General features: G+C 32.8%; 1 protein-coding gene across 1 annotated transcript; it reads left to right on the top strand.

Annotated features, from left to right (window-relative positions):
* The first annotated feature begins 102 nt into the window (after nucleotides 1-102).
* LOC112003832 (transcription factor TCP9) lies at nucleotides 103-1,525 on the top strand. Its single transcript, XM_024036050.2, has one exon. The coding sequence runs from the start codon at nucleotides 290-292 to the stop codon at nucleotides 1,439-1,441; it is 1,152 nt and encodes a 383-aa protein (XP_023891818.1). The 5' UTR covers nucleotides 103-289; the 3' UTR covers nucleotides 1,442-1,525.
* The last annotated feature ends 9,282 nt before the right edge of the window (nucleotides 1,526-10,807 follow it).

Genomic DNA, 10,807 nt, shown 5'->3' with positions numbered 1-10,807 from the left:
CGATCACAATCCCTATGGGTCATCAAGTAGGTCCCAACACGTGGCACCCCCATTACCTCTCTGATCTTCAAATCTCCACCTTCCTAATATTTCTCCCACAGATCATATCATAATAAATAAATTAAATTATTCAACCAAGTCTTCATAGTTTTTGTTTTTCTCCTTTTCTAACTCATTCATTCTTATTCTTATAGTTCTTCAATTTCATTTCACTTCTGATATGTTACCTTTTCAATAAACACTCGCTCACTCACTCACTCTCTCTCTCAAAGGCTTCTGAATTCTCAAAATGACGTCGTATCAAGAACACGAGATTGATCAAGACGACGACGAAGGAGGAGGCACTTCCGATCTCAGCTCCGGCAGCGGGCCCCACCAGGAAAACAACCCTAACACCTACGAAACGCCGGCGTTGAAAGAGGAGCCTTTCGACTCGGACCCACCGTCGGACCCGGACCAAAATCCCCACCCGGTCTCTTCTCAACCACTCGGGATGGTCCCCATGGCTATGCCGATTCCGGTTTCCACGGCGGCTAGACGTTCTTCTACCAAAGACCGTCACACGAAGGTTGAGGGACGTGGCCGGAGGATTCGAATACCCGCCACCTGCGCCGCTCGGATCTTCCAACTAACCCGAGAACTCGGCCATAAATCCGACGGCGAAACCGTTCGGTGGCTCTTAGAACACGCCGAGCCCGCAATCATCGAAGCGACCGGCACCGGAACAGTCCCCGCCATCGCCGTCTCCGTCGGAGGGACCCTCAAAATCCCAACAACCACTCGCGACTCCTCCACCACGGCCACGGCCACCGCCACCACAACAACCACCACCGCGAAGAAACGTAAACGACCGTCGACTAGCGAATTCGTGGACGTAGCAAACGACGGCGTCGTTTCGAATCTTTCAACTCTGGCACCAGTTCAACCCGCCACACCAACGGTCCCACCACAAGGCTTAGTCCCAGTTTGGGCTGTTGGAAATACCGGTATGATGGTCCCGGCCAATGCTTTCTGGATGATCCCACAACCCGGACCCGTACCCGGAACCAGCTCCACCTCCAATCCGAACCCACAGATATGGACCTTTTCACCCACCGTGACGCCAGTGTTCAACGTGTCCACCGCAAGGCCAATTTCGTCATTCTTAGCAAATAATAGTAGTCAGAATCAGAATAATAACGTGAATGTGAACATGAATATGAATATTGCAAGTGGGGTTGAGATTCGAGCTCCGTCTCCTGCGGTTTGTAACAGCACAGTGAGTACAAGTATGGTTGGGGCTAAGGTGGCGAAAAAGTCGTCGTCGACTATGGCGGCGAGTGTGACCAGTAAAGCTCACATGCTTAGGGATTTTTCGTTGGAGATTTATGATAAGCAAGAGTTACAGTTGTTGGGTCGACCTGGGAATCACCAAACTCAAGCTTCTGCTTCAAAGCCATGAGAAAAAAGTCAAATTTTTGGGTGTTATTCCCACTGCAACATAGTAATAAAATAATCAATGAATGAAACAGATTTTTAATGTTTATGATTACATGTGATTTTCGTCCAATTTTTACACTTTCGCCATGAACAACTTTTCTTTTAGCTTTCTATTTTTATTTTAGGTTAGAGAACATGTACTAACAACCACGTCGTACAAGTTGGTACCATGTTTATTGTTCAATGTTTGATATAAAAGTCCACGTTTATGGTTTTTCTTGCGCTCGCCAACCTTGAACATTTTTTTCCAATCAAAATAATAAAAGGAGTAAAAAAAATTTGTGGCTGTGACATTGTTGGATATTTCTTTTTGTTAGTCATTCTTTCTGTAATGTGAACTCGAAATTGGGCTTCTCATGTTAATGAAAGTTGCATCGTGAGGGGTGGGTAATTTTACAACTTAGTGGGTGTTTTATATTAGGAAAAATCATATATTTTTTGCTAAACGGAAAAATCATAAATTTGCTACTAATTTATAGTAAAAAACTTATAAAGTGAAGGCCAGTTTTAATTTGAAATTTTTTTAGAGAGTCTTTCAACTTGTGACTTCCACTTTTAATTATAACTCTTTATCATCAAACTAAGACATTAATCAATTTTTAGAGTAGGTGAAGATTGAATTTTATATATTTTATTCAACAAGAGTTTATTGTTTGAATTTGATAATTGTCTAATTTTTTTGTCTTTTGTTTTGTTTTATTTATTTTTAATTGCCGGCACAATAGTTTATAAGGTTTAAATAATGAGATTTGTCTTATCCATGTATATTAGTTTTCTTTTATGGTTTCATCATAGGAAGTATAGTAAGAAGCCCTACTGCGTTTGATTGTTTTTGTTTTTATTTTCATATATTTTATCAGAGAAGAAGCCCCTCAACTAACTTATGATTTGGAGGGGAAAAAGAATGATCATAATGAAATTAATTTAAATGGAATTTTATGACTTTAAATGGGATGGCTCAAAAAATAATGATAATGTTTATCCTATTTCATTTCTTCTATCTTCCTAAAAATGGGAGTAACATGCATTCCTTATCTAGAAAAGAGAATAACACAAATTTTCCCATTCCATTACTTATTTTACAAACTCCAATAAACACACTTAAAAAAAGTCCATCATATTCTTTTGAAAACATGGTGTAGGGGTGTTTTACTCGTAACAAATTTTAAAACATGAACGGCATAATAAATTTAGTTGCTCACCAAGTAAGCCTTGTGGCGCACGAGGGGATTATTGAATGGCTAGAGGAATTCAAAAGTCTACCACTAATTTTTTTAAAAAATAAAAAATAAAAAAACCCATTTTTTTCTAAAAAATATAAGTACTAATATACTATACCTTTTAAAAAAATATTTTTAAACAAAATAAACCTAAAAAAATGCTACGTTTCTAATATATAAACCCCCCCACCCCCTTCCCAAAAAAAAAAAAAAAAAAATACCAAAATGTCTTCTCCCTGGATAATGAAAATGTAACAAATGCTGAAGATGATAATTATCTTTTCACCTTCTCAAATGGGTGTACCTATATGTGCTGCTTGCTTGTGTTGTTTTCACGACTATTATAAAGAGAAAATGTTGCAATTGCAATCAATTATAACAGGTTTATGCAAAATTGGGGAAAAGAGAAGCTGTTCTTTTTGATAAAGCAGGTCTTAACAGTGCATCTCACAATCTGCCAATCTGGTCCACTGGGCTTTCTTTTACAACAAGTTGGGTCCTATTCTCTTTTTTTGACCTCCCGGACTTGGTTCGTCTTGCAAATGGTAGAAAGATAAAGGCCCATCCCTATTTTGCTTCCTTTTTGTGTGAAATAAAATAATTATTTAGCCAAGAAAAAAGGGGAGAACAATTACAATGGTCAGGTGGTACAAAAGTTCAATAATATTTATATTCAAAAGAGTCTTTTATCATATATACTATATAAAAGAAAAAAAAGAAAAAAAAAGCACATAGCATGGGATATGGAGATTTTTCACTTCCACCTTTGTTTTCTTCTGTTGTTTGAAAACTAGATCATACATATTTTAGGAGTAGATTACCTAAAAATAATTGGCTAATACTTCCAACTCCAAACAAAGGTGGATTACTCTTCTACTTTTTTGGATAATGGTTAATAATTTGTATTTATTATAATTTAGAAATATTTTTTTTTTAATTTTTTAAACAAATAAAAATGATAAACTTTAGAAGTAAGCAGTTGCTGTAATTTCTTTTTTTAACGTGAAGGGAAAAAAATCCTAAATTTTAGGGATTTTTTTTTCAACTTCAAAATGAAATTTGTTATTTGACATTTATGACTCTATTTCTAAATGAAATTACCTTTCATTAATGAAGGTATTTTTAAATCACATAAAAGTCTAGTTGAAAGAGAAGAATTCTCTTTATATATATATATATATATAATTCATTCATCATATATTCATATTGTACGTAGACACTTATAAAAGAATAGAATCATAAAAGCACTTTAGGTAGATTCTTAATCAAACGGTGTCAAGTTGTTTACAAGATTTAAATCATTATCTCTCTGTGGCTTCAATTGGGCCCCCACCCATGACCCATTATTGAATTCCTTTTGAATCGCCCATCATTGAATTTGAATTCGGGTAGTAGCGTTAAGGAATTTGCCAAATTACCGAGTTTCTTTGTGAATTGATAATAAAGGGTTTGGATTTGGAAACCCTTATTATGCTTTTTAACTTTTAAGACTCTAAACCCTTTATTGCTGGTCCACTTTGGTTTGACGTTGGAATCTTGTCCTCGTGTGTTGCTTAAGCCGGAGAAAGCTTGCAGAAGCCATATTGATCCAAATTCTGCATGAATTATTAGTACTGGATTTAAATCCAGTTTGTGGATCAGTATCATGGTCAAGTATCACTCTCTCCAAATATCCCAACACTAGTTTTAGGATTTTAACTTTAAGCTAATTGGAACTTAAAAAAAAAAAAAAATTTATATTATTACTATTTATAAATGAAAAGTTTCTTAAGAATTTCATTGAATAAAATCAGGGCATCACATCACGTTGGATAACAGCCAATAAAGCAACAGGAGCCTCTCTAACCAAACAGTTTACATGCTCAAAATTATATGCCATCTTGGCTAACATATGAACTTTTAGGCTTTACATTTTAAGTCTTTCATTAACTTCTCCATCTCAATTAATTAATTAAATAGCACAAAAAAGTATAGGATTTAACTGTTCATCTTTATCCAGTTTTATATTTTATTTATTTTTTGTTTGAGAAAGAACTGTTCATCCAAGTTAAGCAGTAATACATGAATTATTCCACCAACCTTTAAACATTTCAACATTTTCTTTTTGCTAAATTACATACCTACATAGAGTTGAGTTGATGGTAATTCTATGTTACAACTTACGGGTCTTGAAGTCTTGCCATTTAGGCCATGTGTCATACTACCCTTACCCTAAATTGTTGATCTTGTTTAGAAAACTCAAATTTTTAAGAGAGCATCATTTATTGTCTTGTCTCTTAATTAAATAAAAAATGAAGTTTTCAAAATAACCCTTAAACAATGTTCTCAATTTTTTTTTTTATTGTTTAAAGTGTTTGTATTTGGTAAGGGCTAAATATCACACACGTCTTTTTTTTAAAAAAAAAAAACAAAAAATATTTATCTATACACTGTACATAATTTAAAAAATAAAACATAGGAACGAGTCTGGTGCAGCTCTGAAGAAAAAATTCCCATTCCCACCTGATTTAGATGGGTCGAATTGTGCACTCGTGAGGGCAAGTTCAAATTTTCATCCTTACAAAAATTATTGGCATGTAATTCTTAAGTCACATAGACATTTTTTAAAGTATTTTTTATCATTATAAATGTATCCTATCACAAGACAATTTCGAAATTAGGGTGTTGACCAAATTGAATCATTTATCCTACTTAACTTAAATATTTGATTGCTACTTTTATAATTTAAGCAACATATGTGAAAACATGACAAACTTTAGGGGTAAAAGTAGTGTTTGGGCATATTGCATCTTTCTTCCTCGGTAGTTGTAAGATTAAAATGCAAATTACATTTTTTAAATTTATGATAATTTTGATTCTACTATCTAACATTTAAAAAATCGGATTCGCTTTCCTAACGTTAGAGGTTCGTTTTGATTGCTAATCCCTCCGTTAATGGCTAGCTAGTCTATTTTAAATATAAAAAAAAAAAATTAAAAAATATATAACTTACATATCAAAAGTTTATATAGCAAAATATTATAATGTCGACAACAACAATAAGCCAAACGTTTTTTATTTTATATATATATATATATAGATAGATTACATATGTGTATCCTTATAACTTACATAATTCCAAAAAATTGGGAATTTTTTCTTCTACTAACACTTCAATTCTGTTACTCTTGTATAACGTTGTTTTTGTAAGGACTAAATTCACGATGTAATCTTATAACTTACCGAATACCAAAATTTGGAAATCTCTTCCCCTATAACACTCCATTTCTGCGACTCTTACAACGTTGCTTTCAGAAGGACTAAATTCAAGACTCCTCTTTTTCAACTATGTTCAAGTCAAGAAAACATTAAAATTAGCAAAATATAAGCCTACGATGGCATGCCATTGTTGATCATAAATTTCATAAGAATAAGATATTGGGTAGGGAGGATTTTAGACTTACGGAATTGTTTCACATTTGCAGTTCAGACTTATCATTCAGAACTTAGAGCAATGACTTTGACGCAAATACTAGGCGGCTGACTTAGTTGGTAGAACACGGAGTCTCAAGTCCAAACTTGCAAGCATGATGCACAGTGTGAAAATCTAATAATAATATTATTTGCTGCCGTCTTTTAAAAAGCACAATATTCTCTGGTTGTTAATTTTTCTTTTTCTTTTTTGAGACAAACGATCGAGCTGTTAATTTTTCTTAAATCTTAATAATATACGTTTTTTTTTTTTTTTTTTTTTTTTTAAGTTGTTGCCTATGGTTTTTATTGGCCTTTTCTTATTCTATATATATATATAATATATATATAAATATATATATATATATATTTATATCTCAATTAAGGTAGACTGCACCGTCAAGAGTCTTATAACTTAGTGACATTTTTTTTTTTTGGTCAAGAGGCATCTTAGTGGCATTATTTATTCCCATTTATTCCCCTTTCAATTATTAACTTAGTGATTATTTGTGCTGTAAGTGTTATAGTGCTGTCAAGGTGTATATAATTGTTGCTCAAAAAAAAAAAAGGTGTATCTAATTGTCACTATTGCATTCTATGAATGAACCTCTTTTATTAGAGTGAAATGTGGATCCAATGTGTACGAGTCTACAAGATCCCCATATTGGAAGTGGCCCGGCACATAAAGAGGACGTCCAAAATAGTTGCTGCAACTAACGACTCGGGTAGGAATTAGTTAGGAGGTACTTGACTATTCTTGTTATTTAATATTTGCTATCAAAGTCAATTGTTAGATTCTCATTTCTCGTCCTTTTTCTCAATACATGAAAGCACCTATTTTTAATCAAGAGGGCAGTTTGGGTTTAGTGCTTTTAGTGCACTAGATCTATTAAAATGGTGATATGTGTCTAAAAATAGGCACGTGTCACAATCCTAACGAGTCCAGTGTCACTAGATATTAGACTTAATCAAGACCCTTTAACAAAATTAATAAACAAAAATTATTGGATATTTTCTTGAGAAAGTATCAAATTATGTAATTTCATATGAAGGAAACAAGTAAATCACATCTTGCGTACTCGAATGAGAAAAAACTTAAGGCCATCTGACTTTTTATAAGATGAATTGCTCTTCTTCTTTTTTTTTTTTTTTTTTTATACGAAAAAAATTGTTTCTTCTGGTATTACCTATATAATAATGCTTCAAGTATGAGACTTGAAAACTTGGCCTTGTTTACAAAAAAAAAAAAAAAAGAAAACTTGGCCTTCGCATGCGTGTGATAGTACTGATATGACGCTTGAAGGGTAAACAAAGGAGGCTTGTATCGAGGGTGACTTATTCGTTTCATTAATCTTTTGCTAAGCATACCCAATTTGAGTTGACTTTAAGAGTATAGAGAAATAATTTTGGTGGTGCTCTCTCTAGTATAACCACAATGAAAGAAATGATTCATAGGGCTGTAACCCAACTACCAAGATATTAAATAATCTACTTTCAATTAATTTGGCCTCCAAAATCTGACTAGATAGGCAAGTTTACAAGTAGGTTTAAGATAGAAAATTGGTAATTAAGGCCTTAAGGTGGAGGCACGAAAATAATAGAATTTGCATGACGACAAAGTTATCCGTGCTGCAATTCAGCTTGAAATTAGCTGCAAGATTTCCAGTTTCAACGTTTAGACAAACCCAAACCTAAAGCACATCATTATTAAATTTTACTACTAATATTTTATGAAAAATGATAATGGGTATCGTAGCCCGCTCTTAATGATGCTTTATTTTTATTTGATATAACTAGAAAAAGTTAGCTGTATAAAACAAAATGATTTGATATAAAATAAAACTAGACCATATTTTTTAGTGCCATACCATTAAAACTCAACAAAGATTCCACTATAATTGACCAAAATTCTTTCCAACCGAGTGGCTAAGTTTGTGGAAAAAGCAGAGGAGACGATTTTCTTTTTCCTTGTTTCTGTAGCCAACAGTTAAATTGTCGAACAAATCAACCAAATCAACCAAAAAAATTATAAATTTTAAGGTCTGTTTAGATACTACTTATTTTGTTAAAATTAAAAATTTATTATTGAAAACACTATAGCAAAATATTTTTTAATCCGCATAACACACTGTTCATGTGCTTTTGGTGTTGGCTGATCCATGAACTGTGCCGTAAGATTAGACATGGCAAAACGGACGATTCGGGTCGGGTTGCGGGTCAAACAGGTTACGGGTAAAACCGGGTCATTCTAAGCGGGTTAAAAATGGGTTCGAGTCAACCGGGTTGCGGGTCGGGTTGGGTTGGGTTAGGTTGACCCGTATTTTTCACATGAATTTTTTTTTTTTTTTTTTTTTTTTTTTTTATAAAGAAAACAACATGTATTTGCCATTTGGAAAGTTATGTAACAAATTACTTGATATAAAATGCATTATTTTGAATTTACCACTTATATTAAGAATGAACTCAGTTAAACTTATTAATACTTATTCAATAATTTTAAAATTATACAAATCCTAACATTGCTATCTAAAACAAAATAATACAAAGACAAGTAAAACAAATACACAAGTTTTATTTCTACACAATATCAACATTTCAAAATATAAAACAAAATTATAAATAACTTATTGGATAACTCATTTTATAAAGAATAAAAACATTTAAGAAATTTACAATCTTGAAAATTAATTTTATAATCTATTTTCAATTGTAGTTGGCACTCTATTTCAATTGAGATATACATTAAAGTTTGATTGCTTATTTATTTATACATGATCTTATTTTATGAATATCATATCATTGTTAAGCAACACACACTCTAGGAAATATTATAATTTATTTTGAAAAACCGTTTATTTTGGACATAAATTGTTAAAAAAATATATCTAAGCATTCATAATTTATGTTTATTTGATACTTTGGCTTATCTATTTTCACACTTGTGAATGTTTTCACACATGTCTACAACTTTAAATCTATGTTTTAACTCTACTGTAACGAGATTATCTTGACATGTACTTTACTATTTGATATCTAAAAATCTTTACTCATTACAGAATGCTCAACCATTTATCTTTCAATTAATTTGCATGCAGTTATGTCAATTGTTTCCTTAAAACTTATAATAAACAATTAAACCAATATTATCTTAATTTTACTATTTTTCTTACCAAAAAAAAAAAAAAACGTTTTAAAAAAATGGTTCGAGTTGACCCGCAAAAAACACAGGTCGAGTCATGGGTCAACCCATTTTTGCTTCGAGTCAAAAAATTGGGTTCAGGTTAGGTATTTTTCGAGTCGGGTTAGGTCGGGTCATAAAATTCTTACCCGTTTTGCCATGTCTACGTAGGATTAAGGGCGGCAAATGGTGGGTTGGGTCATAAATGAGTTGGATGTGTAATTACTCATTTATCCATTTATGACCCATTTATATATAAATTAATTATCCATTACCCGTTCAACCATTTAATTAGTAACCGTCCATTTAACCCAATATTACCAAATAAATAAATAACTTTAGAAACTTTCCCCATAAACCCAGAATAAATCCTTTAGAAACTCAAATCTAACATTCTCCACACTTCTATCAAATGCAAAACAATTCGTTCACTTAAAAATCCTTTTTCTTTTTAATCTTTTAACCAACTTTTATATAGTCAACAAAGCAATATATCAACACCCAAAATCTTTAACGTAGAACATAGAAGAAATTTGTTTGGCTGCCAGAAAAACATAGAAACAGAAATTAAAAAATAAGAAAAAATAATTGAGTAAAAGGGATTGCACTGCAACAAAGAATTGAGTAAAGGGGATCGCAGTAAAGGAAATTTGTTTTCACCGAAACCACCGTAACCATTCTCGTTCCCATTTCCATTATCCACGTGTATTGGGCTGAACGGGAGATTAAGCGTAGCCTTCGCTGGCGGCGGTGAAGCTCTGTTCATCTTCGTCACCAATGAAATGACTATTCGATGTGTTCACGTTAATCTCCTCCTCACCATCGATGCCGTACGCGTCGAAGGAAGACATTGCTCTCTCTCTCTCTCTCTCTCTCTAAACAAGTAAAAACACTCACTTTTCTCTCTTGACTTGGACCTGTGTGTCTTTGAAATGTGAGCAAATTGGAAGTACTATTTTTTACATACTTAATGGGTGACGAAAATGGGAAGCCAAACAAGCCATTGAAATTTATATATTGTCAAGTAGATGTGGAGTTTTTTTTTTTTTTTTTTTTTTTTGTTTGGTTACTAATAAAATCTGAGGGAAAGTGTCTATTGAGAAAATTTGAGTGAGAGTGAGATTGAGGGCTTGGGCTTAGAAATCTAGAGGTTATATAGTTTATTTAAGTTTTAGATTTTAGAAGGGTATTAGTGAGTTTATTTAATTTTAAATTTTAGATGGGTTTAGTGGATATTGGTGGATTTATCCATTTAGACCCATCTAATTAAATAACCAAATGGGTCTTTATCCATTTAATCAAATACTCAAATGGGTTGGATCAAAACTTATCCAAATAAGATGGGTAATGGGCGGATTCATGGATATGATAAAAATTGCCACCCTTATATAGGATCAAAAAAAAAAAAAAAAAAAGGCAAATGCAGAAACCGCAACAAGCAAATGCACGCTTAATATTCATGTCAAACATAACGCATGGC

Source organism: Quercus suber, unplaced genomic scaffold (assembly GCF_002906115.3).
Source record: "Quercus suber isolate HL8 unplaced genomic scaffold, Cork oak 2.0 scaffold_492, whole genome shotgun sequence".
NCBI classification, from domain to species: domain Eukaryota; kingdom Viridiplantae; phylum Streptophyta; class Magnoliopsida; order Fagales; family Fagaceae; genus Quercus; species Quercus suber.
The sequence above is the reverse complement of the archived record's forward strand: the minus strand, read 5'-3'. Positions and strand labels throughout refer to the sequence as shown.

Excerpts from the sequence above, each read along its gene's own strand:
- LOC112003832 (XM_024036050.2), top strand. The coding sequence starts at position 290 with ATGACGTCGTATCAAGAACACGAGATTGATCAAGACGACGACGAAGGA.